This window comes from Lonchura striata, chromosome 6 (genome assembly GCF_046129695.1).
Source record: "Lonchura striata isolate bLonStr1 chromosome 6, bLonStr1.mat, whole genome shotgun sequence".
NCBI lineage: Eukaryota > Metazoa > Chordata > Aves > Passeriformes > Estrildidae > Lonchura > Lonchura striata.
Window position 1 is genome coordinate 9,737,928 of NC_134608.1, and position 15,417 is coordinate 9,753,344.

Sequence of the window (15,417 nt, forward strand, 5' to 3'; positions counted from 1 at the left end):
AAAACCAAAAATGAGGATTCCTGCTTCAACTTCAAATTAATTTGATTACCTGAGATCCTGTCAGAACAATAGTTTTGCCCAGGTTCTCACACATGAAGGACAGGGCTGAAGCTGTGTACGCCATAGTATCAGTACCGTGCAGGATCACAAAACCATCGTACTTCTCGTAGTGCTCCTGGAGGTGGAGAGAAAACTTTAACAGTTTTCACACTATTAAAGAAATGCCCTGGCACCAGCAGGTGAGGTACACAGGGAATTACTTTCATTGATTCAGGCAATAGCACAATGCCTAATAGGGTACTGCACACACAACTCCTCCTAAACTTACCCCATTTCCAGCTTAAATACAATTAAGGGTTAATCAGACACTGAGCACTAGAGCCAGTAATTCTGATTATGGAACAGTCAAAGAGATTCTTCTGTGTATACATATTAATGCAGTGTTTTTAAACCAGAAGACTCCTAATTAAGAAAAGCTTAGCAATGGCTTTAAACAGGAATGTTAACATATGCAAATTAGTCGTATAGTCTGATGTCTTGTTGCCGCTTTTACTTTAGGGATTACACCATTTACAGGAACAGATTAGGCAAACCAGGGCTATCATAATATAGAGGAAAAAACAATCCGTTTAATCCATGGCAGACAGGCAAACTACCAGTGTCAGAGTGCCCTCTTCTGATGGAAAGGCATCCTTTCCATAGCAGAACCTGGGGGAGAGGCTTCTTGTTCATTAATAGATGCTCACCTGCTGGTTTTTGAGAAGGCCCTCACACTATCAGGCATATGCAGTATCAAAATTAATTTTATAAAAATTTTAATCTACATACAATTCCACTCAAGAGGTTTTTGGTTTTTTTTTTTTTTTAATGCAAAGCCATGAATCACACTGCTCATCCTGTGAGAATAGTTATCTGCTCGCTTTTGGTAGAAAAAGGAATTGGTTTAGCTACTTTAAGAATGATGGACATAGCAAACACTTCAGGGAGAGACACTGATGTCTCCAATGTAACTTGGTAACATGGAAAGGATTACACAGAACTCTAAGCAAAGCTATGAAGTGCCAGCATGAGGAGGAAAAAAGAGGTTGAAATAAGATTTCTTTTTAATTATACTCCTCATATTACACTAGACACACACACTTGGCATCTCCTGATAATAAGGTCATCTCCAAACTAATTTGTAGGTTCCTATTTGTCCTTTTGCTATTTCTCCACTGATACTCATGTCTGTCTACCTGTTGCAGGTACAGGAAGTTTTGGGGGGTTTCTGCTTATCTCTAACAACTGAGCCAAGACAACAAGTGCCAGTGTTGCAAGGTCTTTTGTTACACTGCGCTCAGGACATGCCTTTTTCCCATTCCCTGGGACCCTGTGACTCTGATCAGATAACCCTGGACCCCTCCTTCCTGCCCTGACAGGGCTGGCAGAGAGCCAAGAAGCCCTCCCTGTCCAAAGCCTGGATAAACCCCTGACATTTCCTGTTATTCCTCTTTTGCCCCGCTCTCCCCTTGGACATCACAGAACAAAGAGAGCTGGACAACATACAGCAGGGTAAGAGCCTCTTTTGGAAATCTTTGCCCATTCTCCTGATATTCCTCCCCTCAAAGCCTCAGCTCTCTGGGCTAGCCTGATAATTTAGGGGCTGAGAGGGGGAGAAATATCAGTCTTTCTGCAGGCCAAACTACAATGTGATGCAAAAACCATGCTGCAGCCATTCACCAAGGCAACAACAAGGTAAGGTTTCAAGAATGACCAGGAAAAAGCCACTCTAAACCAGTGGAAATGTCCTCTCTGAACCAGCACACTCACAAGTACTTTCAGTCTTATGAACATTATTAGATGCAAAAGAACATCGTTTGGTTTAAGATTCATAAGGGAAAAGATCAGGTTGCCAATTAAGGAGATATCCCATAGAAATATCTTGGAATGTTTTAGTCTGGAAAATCATCATGTTAGAGCTGTGGCAGGCAAGTGTCCAAGATGAACACAAAGTGGCAGTGTCTGTACACAACCTGAAGAGTTGAAAAGGGTTCCTTTTTTTCTTGCCTTCTCAGCAATCTTCATTAGAATTACACAAACTGGGCATACAGAGAATCTATGTACAAGAAAAAAAACCCACTTTTTTTTGTAATAAAAGCTAATATGCCAATAACAGAAAAAAGGTAAATTCTCTCCTGTTCAGCATGGGATTGCTGCCTTCTCTTGGCCCTCTTGGGCTTTTCCCAGCTACACGCCTGCTTCACCCTACAGACGTTTCACGTACACACCAGCTCTATGTCTTCTTTGCCTGGGCAAGACACATTTGATGGGACAAGCAACCTCCCAAGTTTAATGGTTTCAGGATGCTGAACCTTCAGCATCATTCCCTGCATTATTGAACTGTTTGCACGCATTGCTACAGCATGGTGGAAGAAGGGAATTTACACTATAAAGCCCACTATCAGAGTGGAAGAGCAGTATCTTCCTAGCCCCACATTTATTTCTGTCAGGTATGTATGAATTCCTGATGTGAAGCATTTGAAGTGTTTTGCAGTTTTGCATTTTTTTAAAAACACACAGCTGAGTTCAGACAAGGGACAGGAGCATAGAAATGCTGATATTTTTATTCTAGAGAAGGATGTAATAAGTTTATTTATATATGCAGAAATATCTAGGGTTTTAAACATTTTCCACTGTGGGAAACCTAACCATGGTAGCAATTTCTTCTACTGGTTGCAAAGCCAAAGCTAGTCCAGTCCATGTATGTCAAGAGTAAGAAATGCATAAAAACATTAAATTATTTTCTATGTCAATAGCCAGCTATTAAGTTCAAATGATATGTAACCAAGCAACCTTCAGCTAAGTTACCCACACCTAAGGATTTTATTCAACATTTTTGGACAGTGAATTCAAGTCAGTTTTAGGACATATCAACCTACATATTACAGACCTTATTCAATCACAGCTGCAATTTTTCTGTTTATTTTATTGTAGGGTATTATGGCATGGCTCATGCTTGGAAGAACAATGTAACTTGAAGTAGTTTACAACATTTTCAAACGAAATAAAAATTCTGCAAACTTTGCAAGCACAGTACTTCTTATTTTGTGAGTCATTAATTAAGATACTTTACATTTAAAGAAACAAACAGATACGTATAATGCTACTGAATCATTTTATCTTCCTAAGTATACTACATATATTGCTGATTTTGTTTAAGTGAAAAATAAATTCTTATCCCACATCACTGTACCTCAAGTTTCTTTGCAATTTTGGCCCAGTCATCTGGTGTCATGTTGGAAGAATCAAGCAGTGGTGAGAGCTCAAGGATTGTGTAAAATATTCTCTTGTTTTGCTTGGAGAGACTATGAAGAAAAAGAATTGGAAAAAAACATCTTAGTGTTAATATTAACTCATCACTTCTGATTTTTTCTTTAAATCAGTAGTTTTCACACTCCCAAATATAGGTGAAAAATGTCTTAAATCTGGAAATTATATTCCAAGTTTAGAAGTTCATGGCTTGATGTGGTTTAAAGCATAAATACCTAAATTTAATTTAATAATAAATACAACTTAAGAGGCAGACATGGGTGTTTTCTGGGCTGTGAGTACACATTGCTGGGTCATGTCCAGCCTCTCATCCACCAGCACCCCCAAGTCCTTCTGGGCAGGGCTGCTTGCCATCTGTTCATCCCCAGCCTGGATGGATGCCAGGGTTGCCCTGACCCAGGTGCAGCACCAGCACGTGGTAATGTTAAACCTCATGAGATTCACATGGGCCCAGCTCTTGAGCTTGCCCAGGTTCCTCTGGATGGCATCCCACCCTTCAGGTGTGTCAACAGCACCAGGCATCTTGGTGCCATCTACACATTTGCTGAGGCTGCCCTCGGTCCCTCCATCCATGTCATTAATGGAGATATTAAATAACACTGGTCCCAGTATAGACCCCTGAGAAATATCACTTGTCACTGATGTACATCATGACTCTGAGCCACTGACCACCACCTTCTGGCTGTAACCATCCAATCAATTCCTCATGCACGGAACGGTTCACCCATCAAATCCATCTCCTCTCTCCAATTTAGAGAGAAGGATGATGTAGGGGATCACGTCCAAAGCTTCACAGAAGTCCCAGTAAAGCTGTGCTAGCTGAAATTACCTTCCTGTCCTCCAAGTGTCTTAGCAGAGCTTCTAGAAAGATCTGTTTAGTGACTTTCCCAGGCACAGAGGGAAGGCTGATAGGTCAGTGGGTCCCATGATCTTCTTTCCTATCCTTTTTGAAGTTGGGTGCAGTATTTCCCTTTTTCGAGTCACCTGAGACTTCCAATAAAATCTGCAGACTCATTCCCCCTATGAAGCCTCAAAGACTGCTGCATACAGCAGAGAGAGCATTTAAACAACTTGTTTAAACTGACATCCTGTACTAAGAAGTCAGACTTCACATGAAAAACTGCCTTGCTGGATATCACATTTACACACGCTAAGAGTAACTCTGGAAGTCACTTTGAAAATCTGTGACAAGAAAGCTCTCCTGAGAATGTGCTGTTTAAATAAAACATGACATCCTGACACCAGAAACCAGCCTTGTCTTCAACTTCTGATGCCTCTCTCTAAAAAGAGATCATGTCATTCCTCTTATATTGACGTTACACACCAATATACAAAGTTCACAAATTTTTCTCCCTTCAGGAACTCACAGGATTTCTCAACCACCTAGTTAAAATATCACTTGGCTAGCACAAAAGACAAGATGGCAAATTGCCACAATTAACCTCCAGAAACAGCACCCAGCAGTGCCAGAAAAACAAGATTAGTTTTTAAACCTCAGGTTTTTAATTGTTTCAAGCTTTTCTGGTTTTCAGGGAAAAATGTGCCAGGAAAAGTATATTTAGGACACATAAGGATGTATTAGTGTAGTTTTGTTATGTTTCTAATCCCTTAAGTAATTAAAAGTTATTCAAGCACTGTGTCATAATAGAGCTCCATTTTTCTTAGTATGTCATATTTAACACAAACTGTATATTCATATAAATACTACTGCACCAGGTGGCCCATTAGTTTTTCCCTTTACTCTTTTTCCTGCTATCTGCCTTTTAAGTGGTTACTTTTAAAAGTTTTATAGACCTCAATACAAAGTAGAAAAAAATTCATAAACCTTTTACTTTCTTTGAATATCCTGGTTTTCTCCTTAAAGATTACTGAATATCCATTTGTAATCTTATAGAAAACCAGCTATGGTCCCACTTATTTTTGAACAACTGTGTAAAATCATCCTTTGTGCAAAGTTAGCATATTTACAGGGGTAGTCATTCATCACAGCTAGGGAATATTTCAAATTATTATACTGCCTTCTAAATAAAACCTATAAGCTTATTAATCATTGCCCAGTTAAGAAGCAATGCAGATTAATTATAAGCCCATTGCTTATTATCATAATGTTGCATAAATTTAGGAAAAACAATCAGCTTTTCAGGCTTTTAAAAGCCGAATGCCTGCAGAATTAAAACATGAAGCCTATTCACAGATGCATTAATTACATGCTACTTCTTCAGACATATGCTGAAGATAATTCATATGGAGCTCTATATAGTTTTAGTAGTTTATGTAGAATACTTGTATGTTTGCACAGCAGCAAATTAATATACAAAAAAAAATCCAGGAATAGACTGCCCAGAATGGTTACTTGTTCCCTAATTTAAAAGTTATTTCTCAGGCAGTTCTAAGGAACTTCATTGCAAATATATCCAAACACATATTTTCTATCACATCAAACATGGTGGACTTTTTTCTTTTAAACCAATATAAGCATTTTTGCTAATCTCATTATAGATTCTTCATGTCAAATGTCTAGAGATGTAATTACCTGAAAAAGAACAAGATACTTCCTAACTCTTCTGTACTTACGGGAGCACCAATGTGTTCTCTGGGAATTCATGGGAGTTGGTCAATTTTGTTTCCCGTGCATACGCCTCATCGTGCAGCATTGGCATCGTTTTCAAACTGTTTACTAATTTATTTGCCTCAGGAGCAAGCCCTTAAAAACAATGAATAAAGGAAGTAAATAAAGGAGCAGGGATGGAAGGAAGCAAGTAGCAGGGTAAGGAGGGAAGAAGACAAGCTACACAGCACTTTGCCCATCCTTCCAAACTAAACAGTCTATTGCCAGTTTAAAACCATGCAAAATTAACATAATAAATACTCATGTAGTTATTATTTTCTTGACTTGAAATAGATAAATCCTTTATTTAAGAGAAATAATGGTTCAAATCTCCTCCACATCAAACATTTGTGCTTTTACCTATTTTGCATTGTTGCTTTATCTGCAAGTACTTATCAGAAGCAGGGACAGGAAGCCAAATTTGCAACTGTAGCAGAAAGCTACCATTCTCTTTTACATTTGCCATAGCTATTACTACTATTACTACTTATTAATAGTAGTAATAAGTAAATAATTAAAAAGCACCCAGCATTGTTCTGTACTATCAAGTTGTGATATACTGAGTACTTTCCACTAGCAGGTTTAGGACTGAACATCTGAACTGACAAAAGGTAAAAAGGTGCCTAAACCTCTGAATAGAAAAAGCTGAAAGCATGGATGCATCTCAAACTCTACTCTCCCTCTCCCTGCCCATGATGGGGTCTGTCTGTGGCAGGGACCCTAAAGCAGCTGCTGTCTAAACTACCCTAAGAACATGTTTAGAGTTTGGTGGACCTGCAGGTGTCCTGGTTGCAACCAGGTATTTCAAAGGGGAATCTGCATGTTGTTCTCTGTTAGCCAGAAAGGCACCTAATGTTCTGATGTTACAGTCTTCAGCATCACAGAACTGTGAACCTAATCTGCAACTCATTTCCCAATACCCTGTTTCAGGAATGACAGCGACAGTCCTGGCATCCAGAATCAGAAGCCAACCTGGTTTTCTGAAGTCTGACTTCTTGAGACAGTTTTCTTACAAGGAACTTCCAACAGAACTACTTCCTTCTGGACTTCAAGATCTTACTGTCAAGTTCAGTTTAATCTCAGTGTTTCATATCACCTGTTTATATGGCAACCAAACCATTAAACCTCATTAATCTACTTCTGTTAGTTCCCATTATTTCTAATTTGAATCCAGGAAATTCTCTCCTTTTTCATAGTTCTGTTTATTTAAACATGAATCTCATCCAAGTTAGCAGCTCTAATTGTTTTTGATTCCCCTTCAAACAGCAAGGTTTATTTCAAATACTCAAAACCCAGAGAATATTTTCAATAGTATTTCTAGCTTTTTCCATTTATTTTCCAAGCTGATGGAAAAATCCTTAAGAACTCCCCGATCTTCCTCCTGGCTTGCCTTAAATTAAGAAGGAGGCCTCTTCATAGCCAACTTCCTCACAGGACAGCAACAGCATTTGAGTGGATTTCTTTGGATTACTGCCAGAATACTTTGTTTTACAAAATATACTTAAAACTCTTTCAAGCCTTGGATGTTTCATTCATTCAGCTATAATCCCTGCTTTTCCTATTAAGGATGTTCCTAGTTTAGTCACAAATGGCCACTTCTGCTGTGCTTGGGCATTGAATCATTTTGGCACGGAAATGCAGCCCAATTTCAAGTGTTTCCTGGGTGTTCTCTGATTATTCTTCTGTTTGTACAGTGTTCATCTTGTTCTGAATATTGACAATGGATTAGACTGTTTATTTTTTGTCTTTGCCACTGGAACTGGAGAGCTGATGTACGTTAATGTTCTTTAATCCCTTCTCTACAAACAGCAGTACCTCATCTCTTAATCACAAATCTGTCAGGATTTTTCCATAATTGCTTCCACTGAATGCACACCTTTTTTAAGGCCTTCTGCAGATGTACTCAAGATGACCCACTTACAACCTAGAAAGCCCCACAAATGCATCCACGTCTAGCAGTGATTTCTGCCTTACAGCTTCAAGAAGCAAACAGGGGGAACTCAAGTGCAATGGGAACCTTTTTACTTTACTACACATGGAAAATAGCTTTTATGAGCAAAGCTTGTTGACAAAGTATTTGAAGCAACTTCACCCCTGCAGAGAACAGGCAGGCTGTGTGACTTGTCCAAATAGCTCTCATCAGCCTCTGTCCTGTCCCTTGTCAGCTGGCCAGCCCTGGCATCACAGAGCAGGTGGACAAAGGCAGCATGGCAAACAGGCACCTGTGGTCAAGGAGTACAATCATGGTTTTGTCTCACCTACAGTCCAGGACTCTGCTTTTCTCTCTGGTGCTATAGGTAACACAGTTATAGCTACCTGCCAAACAAGATATCCTACAACCTGTGCTGCTGCAGAGAACAGGGAGCAAAAATATTAATTGCAGCAGCTATGTTACTTGGAACTTTCAGAAGTGAGGTACACAGATTTCAAACAGAAAAAGGTTTGGATTACAGCAGCCAGTCCTTTGGCAATCTAGTATGTCTAAAGAATACACTTAAATAACTAAGCTACCTAAGTAGACTATTGCAAGATAGGTAATTTTTCTAAGGGTATTTAGCTTAGTTCTACGTGGATTTGTTGGGTTTTTTTTCCCTATTACAGGTAAAAGTTAGGAAAGAGACCTAGCTCATGTGCCCAAGGAAAATATCTTCCTGAAGGCACTAGCACAAACTTGATGGAAAGATCACTATCACAGCAACCTCACTCTGGAGTGCAGTAAGGTTCTCTTTCTGAAATGAGCTACTGATAAGCCAAAATAAACTAATGTAGGAGGAAATAAGTAGGAGTAAGAAACTTTAAAAATGCACTGAAGTGGCTTGACAGCAAAAACATGAATACTGAGAGAGTCTGCACCTGAGTCTGGTTGTCATCCAACTCACATAAACTGAAACAGACTATTAATCCTCTAAAAATGACTCCTGCACAGGTAACGTAGGTGTGCAGAAATTCCAAAAAGAATTTCCAAGATGTGCTGGAGTTGCCACATGAGCCACTTCTCTTCACCATGCTTGAAGTAAAACACTTATAGTTCTAGGAAGGGTTGTAAACAGGCACTTTGCATCCACTGATAAATAAAAGAAATGAGCATCTATTGAATCTTCCCTTGAAGCATGCTGCCTTTCCCATGCCCTTTCACTAGCTTCTGTCTGAACACTAAAGACTGCCAAATATTCTGAAAGAGGTACTCTGGCTGCTCTGCAGCTAGATGTGGGTATGAAAAGCAGGTCAAAACCCCCCCAACAGGATGCAGCAAGTCAGCATCATTGGACCATAACTGTTAGATTGTTTGCACATGCTGTAATGATTGACACTTGTTAAGCAAAAGGAAAAAAATAACATACAAGATGAAAAGAGGTTATGAAGAACAAGACACGTGATTATAATTTATTTGCTTAAAAGAGGCATTTAGAAAGCTGAGGCAATAAAAGTAGGAAACTGTTTTAGTATAAACAATGCAAACTGAGAAAGGCAAGTCAGCACACGGCTCTGAAATATGGACTTTTTTTTTTTACAACTTTGACAGATTAAAAACAGAGATGACAGCCATAAAAAAGAAAGAGCACCTTATAGCATCCTTACTACAATAAGGATTAGCCAATCACCATCTCCTGAGAAGAAAGGACATGTATTTGAAAAAAAAAAAAAAATCACGTCTAGGAATCTCTAAGGTGAAGCCCCAAGTGTTTTAATCCTGAGACAGTATTTCAGGCAGGGGCACAAAACTCTGTAGTAGGCATCACAAGTACCCATGCTTTTGAATCTAGACAGACACAAGCTGTGGACGCCTTGGGTACTCCACTGACTTCCAAGTAAATACGGAAAGAAATGACGCAGGCATTCATTAAAACTGGACTGTTTCCCTCTCACTCCCACTTATGTTACCTTGTTTTCCTTGAATCCAACGCTGGCAAGCACACAGCCCTACAGCAAGTCACACATGACTGAAATCCATTTTTTCCCCAGACACACTAATAGGTTGATGTTTCTTGGATCCTTGGGATCTGTGTCTACTGAGTTATGACCAAGGGGTGCTTAGGTGCCACTCCAACCAGCTGCTGGACTGTGGAGGTGTCAGGCGAGTCTGGGCACCTATCTGCTGAGACTCAGGGGCACCTAAAATCACACAGCATATACCTGAAGGTACCTAAGAAGCCTTCAGATAAAATGCAGGCATTATAGTGACACATCTCAGTGTTCAGTTTTGGATGTAAACATTTTCCAGAGACAGTCTGGCATAACTAGTTAGTATCTAGTTTGGCACATCTATCAAGTCTCCCCCTCCCTCGGTAAGGTACGGCAAGGCAGAACTCTTCAGTGATTTCACGGAAGAAGCCAAGAGCTGGTGGGAGAGCAGCAGAAACCTGTCCCAGGACTGACACTGAAGCGGATCTCGCTCACCCCGACACCTGGCAGCCGCCGCACTCGCATCCGCTGCGCCTGCCAGGTCACCACTGGAAAATCCTGGCCACGGCCGCCAGCTCCCGCGGCCCACGCTCTTCCCTGCAGGAATGCCAGGCACACGCTCTCAGGGTGGCCGGTGACAGCGGCTCATTTATGGCTAAAAACAGCCGGCACGACTGGTGCGATGGAGTCGGTTTCATTTTCAGTGCGCGAGGCAGGGCAGCGAGGGCTCACGCTGCGGGAAACACGCCGCGCTCTGCCAAAAGCCGCCGCTGCTCGCGGTGACGCTCGCAAGGATGCCCAAAGCTGAGCCACCGCGTGAACCAGCCGGGGATCAGAGGGGAGCCGCTCACGGCAGCGATGCCGCACCGCAAACCGCGCCGGGTCCCCGCGGCCGCAGCCCCGCTCCCCGCAGCCACCCCCGCCGCCGGCCCTCACCCTTGGCGTCCTGCACCATGCCGATGGTGCCGCCCGTGTTGATGACCAGCACCCGCGCCTCGGCCTTGGCGGAGGGGGCCGGGGGGCAGCCGGGGCGCTCCTGGGGCCGGGGCCCGGCCAGGGCTCTGAGCAGGGAGCGCGGCTGTCCCGCCGCCACCTCCATCCCGCGCCGCCCGATCCGCTACCTCCCGGCCGCCCGCACGGCGGGAGCTGAAGGGGCGGGAGGGCGGCGGCGGGGCCGCCCCTTCCCGCTGCCCCGGGGGCGGGGAGAGCCGCCGTGCCCTCCCGCCCGAGCGCGGGCAGCGGCCGCGGGGGGCGGCGGCCGTGAGGGGAGCCCGGCACCGCCCCCTGCACTTTGCGCGGCGGGCGGACCGCAGAGCCCTTCATGCTTGAAGGAGAAGCCGAGAGCGGCGCGTTCCGGCCTCCCTCCCTCGGGGAGGAGAGAGGGCACACAGGGCGCAGGGTCAGCCCGGCGAGAGCACCTGCCTCATCCCCCTGTTCCGTCGTGGGGAAGAAGCGGGAGCTGCCCCTCTTACCCGGCTTCAGAGGCGGCTCCTGCCCATCCGCGTCTCCCAACACAGCGTGGCACCCCCGCCCCTCCATTCCAGCCTTCTCATCTGCACCCTCAGCTCCCATCCCGATGGATTCTTTTGAGGGTCGGGTAGGAGATCAGCTGTGAGGAGGATGAAGTTGTTTTCAAGGAAATCTGGTGAATCTTTAGGTCTGTTGTCGTAAGATTTGTTATTATTGGCTAACTGTAAAGAAAAATCAGCAAAGCAACTAGCTAAAACCCAATGAGCCAGTTAGTGGGGACAGTAACTGCTGAGAAGCAGCTGCTGCACAAATACCTTGAGGCTAAACATGTCACTGAAGTGCCTGAGTTACTCGGTACGTCAAAGGAAGAACATACTTCCTGTAGTGGTGGAGTTGTTTTGGCTCCTGGTCATGTGAACGTAATTTGTACCCTGCACTGCACCTTCTAAATGAAATGTAACTCATTTTCAAGGTAAAAAATTGGGATTGTGGGATAGTCCAAGCAATTTCTTTTACTTCGAGTTTCTGTGACTCCAACAGAAATAAATTTTATGTTCTCTCCCCAAATTGTCAATCTCTCTTAGTCTGAGTGGCCAAAAACGTGGCACAGAATTCCAGATATGGTCCCACAAGTGCCGAGCAGAGGGCAGTAACCATTCTCCTGTTGTCTGCTGGCTGTAATTGTTCTGCTAGTGCAGCCCAGTCTCCACTTTCATTGCTGCAAGGACCCTTTGCTGCCTCATATATGACTTGTCCAGAAGACCCCCAAACCCCTTCTGTACAGCTGCTGCTGTGCATTTTTTTAATCTATACTGTAGGCTATTGAACAAAACTCAGCAGTGTCTGAAGGCAGAAACAAACCGTGTAGCAACTCCAGCTGCTGGACTACACTGTGTGTATTGACACATCCACAACAAAATTTTCTCACTAAACAAACGAACATTGTGGATTTGTTGCAGGAAAACACTTCTTTCGAAAGAATGAAAAAGTTGCATCTAATTCCTGTTATGTATCAAAGAAACACATTCTACTTAATTCATTTCTAGCACAGATCTCAAAGCATCTTCTTCATTGTACTCTTTTCCCCTCACTATTCAGAGTAAAAAGTAATCAAGATCACATGAAAATAATGTGATGAAGAGTTTTAAACTCTACAGAAGGTCATTTTAGGTTCTGAAGGACTCCTTCCAGAAAGAACAAAACTGAAGTTCCATTTGAATAGGATTACTAGATTTGGTCAGAAATTCAAGACCTTCATTCATAGAATAATCAGCTTTTGAAAACATTTCTAGAGAAAAGAAAAAGTTATTTTCCTTTTTCTTTAACATAACACACTGATGATTTCTTTTGTTTTTTTTTCACTAAAAATATTTTTCATTTTAAAAAATCAAAACTGTAAGCTATTAACTTCATACACCTTTTAATTACTTTGTATGTTGGAATACAGAATTCTGAATGGCATCCTTGGATTAGAGAAGCGATCCCAAGTATATTACACAATGATGTCCAGAAATTATTCATTGCACATACAGAAGGGTGAAGGACAAAAGACCAAGTGGTACCACTGCCAGAGAAACCAGTAACAGAATTCATAGGAATAACACCTGAATAAGAGATATTCACAATAGAAAAAGAAACACGATGGAGACAGAGAGCTGCAACACGTGCATTTCCCTGGAATGATGCAACAGGCAGCAGATTACCTGAGGGCAGAGAACTCAAGCTTAGAATTTATTTCCAGGGAGGAACTGATTGCAGCATTTCTAATAGCTCAACAACAGACCCAGGCTGTGCATCTCAGAACGTAAGCTTGAAAGCAACAAAAGTACCTCTGAAGATGTAACTGATAAAGCAACATCCAAATAAGTTATTTCCTCGCATCCATACTTGGTTTCCATTCAAGAATGATGGTCTTGGATGACTTAATGGACATGAGTTCTGGACTTGCTGCAATTTTAAAGCAGGGAGTTTGGAACCAGAATAGCAAAGTGGCATTTAGCAGAGGAAGGTGGTGGTATTTAATGTTCTGCAACTCACAGCATCCCATGAGAAGGAACATTGATGGCATTTGTTGGAAAGAGTTTCTGCCCTCACAGCCAGTTTGTTCAGGTTTCCAACAGCTGGATACCAGCCCTACAATCTGTCAACATGACCTTTCTGATGTATTTAACTGGTGTTCATGAAGGCAATGGACTCTCCATATCTGCTGAATGAGCTCAGGCCTCCTTTAAGAAATTCAGTGTCATTTTCTAGACCAGTGAAAACAGCAGCAAGAAAGGAAAGGAGCAAGCCAGAAAAAAACACATTCCCTTTTATCCTCTGCCTGCTGCAGGTAGAATAATTCTGCTTTAAGCAAGATAAATCAGGCACATACATCAATCAAGATGGGAGGGAGTATCATCTATCTGGAGGGGATTTGGGAGCTGGAATGGTTTTGGTTGTGCCATGAGTAGATGGTGGCAGAATATAATGTTTGAATACAGAGGAATGTTGAAGACAGAGAAAATTATTAAAAACAAAGAAAGTATCACTTGGTTCCTGAGCTGGTGCTTGAAAGGTGAAGGGCAGAGGAAGGTCAGGATTGGGCAGAGACTGACCATGTAGCAAAGCTTCAAGGCTCTGCTTAGGGCCTTCATCGTTAAGGGCCACCCATAAAGCATTCTGGATGAGGCTGAAAGAGGAGCTGGGGAACAGAAATGAAACTGCTGAGGGTCTCAGGAGAGGGAGGCTATTCCAAGGCAGGCAGTGCCTGAGTGTCCAGACTCCTTCCAAGCTTCAGCCTCTGTCTTCTTTTCAAAGTGCCAGTGACCTACACCCTGCGTCTGTGAAATGCGCCAGCTGATACCCCCAGAGTGCACAGAGGTTACAAAAGATGAGGGGAATGTCACCCCTGGTTCCCTAACTGATTTTTGGTAGTGCTGCAGAGCACTCGTTCTGTTCTTCCAGGAGAATCTCAGTGTCAGGATGAGCAGCAAAAGGGAAAAGGATATAACACAGTTGGGAATGTCACAATTCCTTCCCCAAAAAGTGTGTGTGTAGGGATTAGGGTGCTTTGAATGAGCCCAGCTGAGTCCTGCTGAGCCTGTGGCCACTTGCACCGTGGCAGCCGTGCTCTCTGCAGGGAGTGCAAGTGGGGAAATCAGGGTGAGAGTGCATGTCAGTGTGAAGTGATCCATTTCCAGAGCAAACAGGACTGTCCTTTGGCTGGGTGGAATTTACAGAGGTACAGGTGAGTGCATATGGATCCTGCTTTGACCTTTCCTAGCAGTGTTGTGTTCCTGTTGGCATCTATTCCAAAAGCTTGCCTGCAGATTTTACAAGAGCTTTTGTTTACAGTGCAAAGAGAGAACTGAATTACCAGGAAAAGAAAGGCCAGAGATGGAATTTGAGTAATGAAGGGATGGTGATTTGATGGGTCACAGTGAGTGCAGTCCCAACAGCCTCTGCCTTGCTTGACCTGTGGTCAGGTGTCCCAGGCTTATTTACAGTGACCACCTCCTGCTGCTGAACACTGCCATGCCCAGAGTAAGAACTGTGTGAGATAAGGGGCTGTTAAAGAGTCACACAAATGATGGCCTAAGTCCACAGAATTGTCTTGGAGAAACTACAGCAAAGCTGCAGCTTGATAACCAGAAGTGAGACCCTCTTCTCTAAAACCAAGATTTGTGGAGTTGGTTTGATCTTGAGAAAGGAAAACTGTTGTGTGTGACCAGTTTTGTGATCTCTCACAGCTAACTGCTGTCTCAAAATCAAGTCCAACACCTAGTTTTCCTTGCAATCATTCTGGAAGCTCTGATGAACCTTTATTTATGTTGTTTCATAACAGCTGAGCTGACTGCCTAGCTAGATCATCCATCAAAAATAATGAAGGTCTTAAGAATCCTCCATATATTTTTGAGGATCACCATCTCTCATCTCAAGAACTGTCCCTTCCAACAAGGAAGAGATCAAGCAGAGGTAGAAGCAGGCCTGCATGGATGAACAAGTAACTCCAGGTAAGAATTAAGCATGAAATTTGTTCAAGAAGTGGAAGAAGGGACAGGTACCCCATGAGGAGTTTAGAGATACTGTCAGAATATGCAGGTATGCTGTTACGAAAGGCAAGGCCCACCTGAAATTGAATTTAC

General features: G+C 42.8%; 1 protein-coding gene across 3 annotated transcripts in view; it reads right to left on the reverse strand.

Moving 5' to 3' along the window:
* Positions 1-10,933, reverse strand: part of ASPG (asparaginase) — a 44,369-nt gene extending 33,436 nt beyond the window's left edge. For all 3 annotated transcript variants that reach the window (XR_002465317.2, XM_021528914.2, XM_021528915.2), the window contains exons 1-4: positions 10,757-10,933; positions 5,884-6,013; positions 3,233-3,344; positions 50-175 (exon numbers count right to left, since the gene is read on the reverse strand). Coding sequence is in view for 2 of the 3 variants with exons in the window: in XM_021528914.2 (XP_021384589.1) it covers positions 50-175; positions 3,233-3,344; positions 5,884-6,013; positions 10,757-10,919 (531 nt within the window). In the remaining variant the exon portion in view is untranslated. The remainder of the gene's footprint in view (positions 1-49; positions 176-3,232; positions 3,345-5,883; positions 6,014-10,756) is intronic.
* Positions 10,934-15,417: the final 4,484 nt, after the last annotated feature.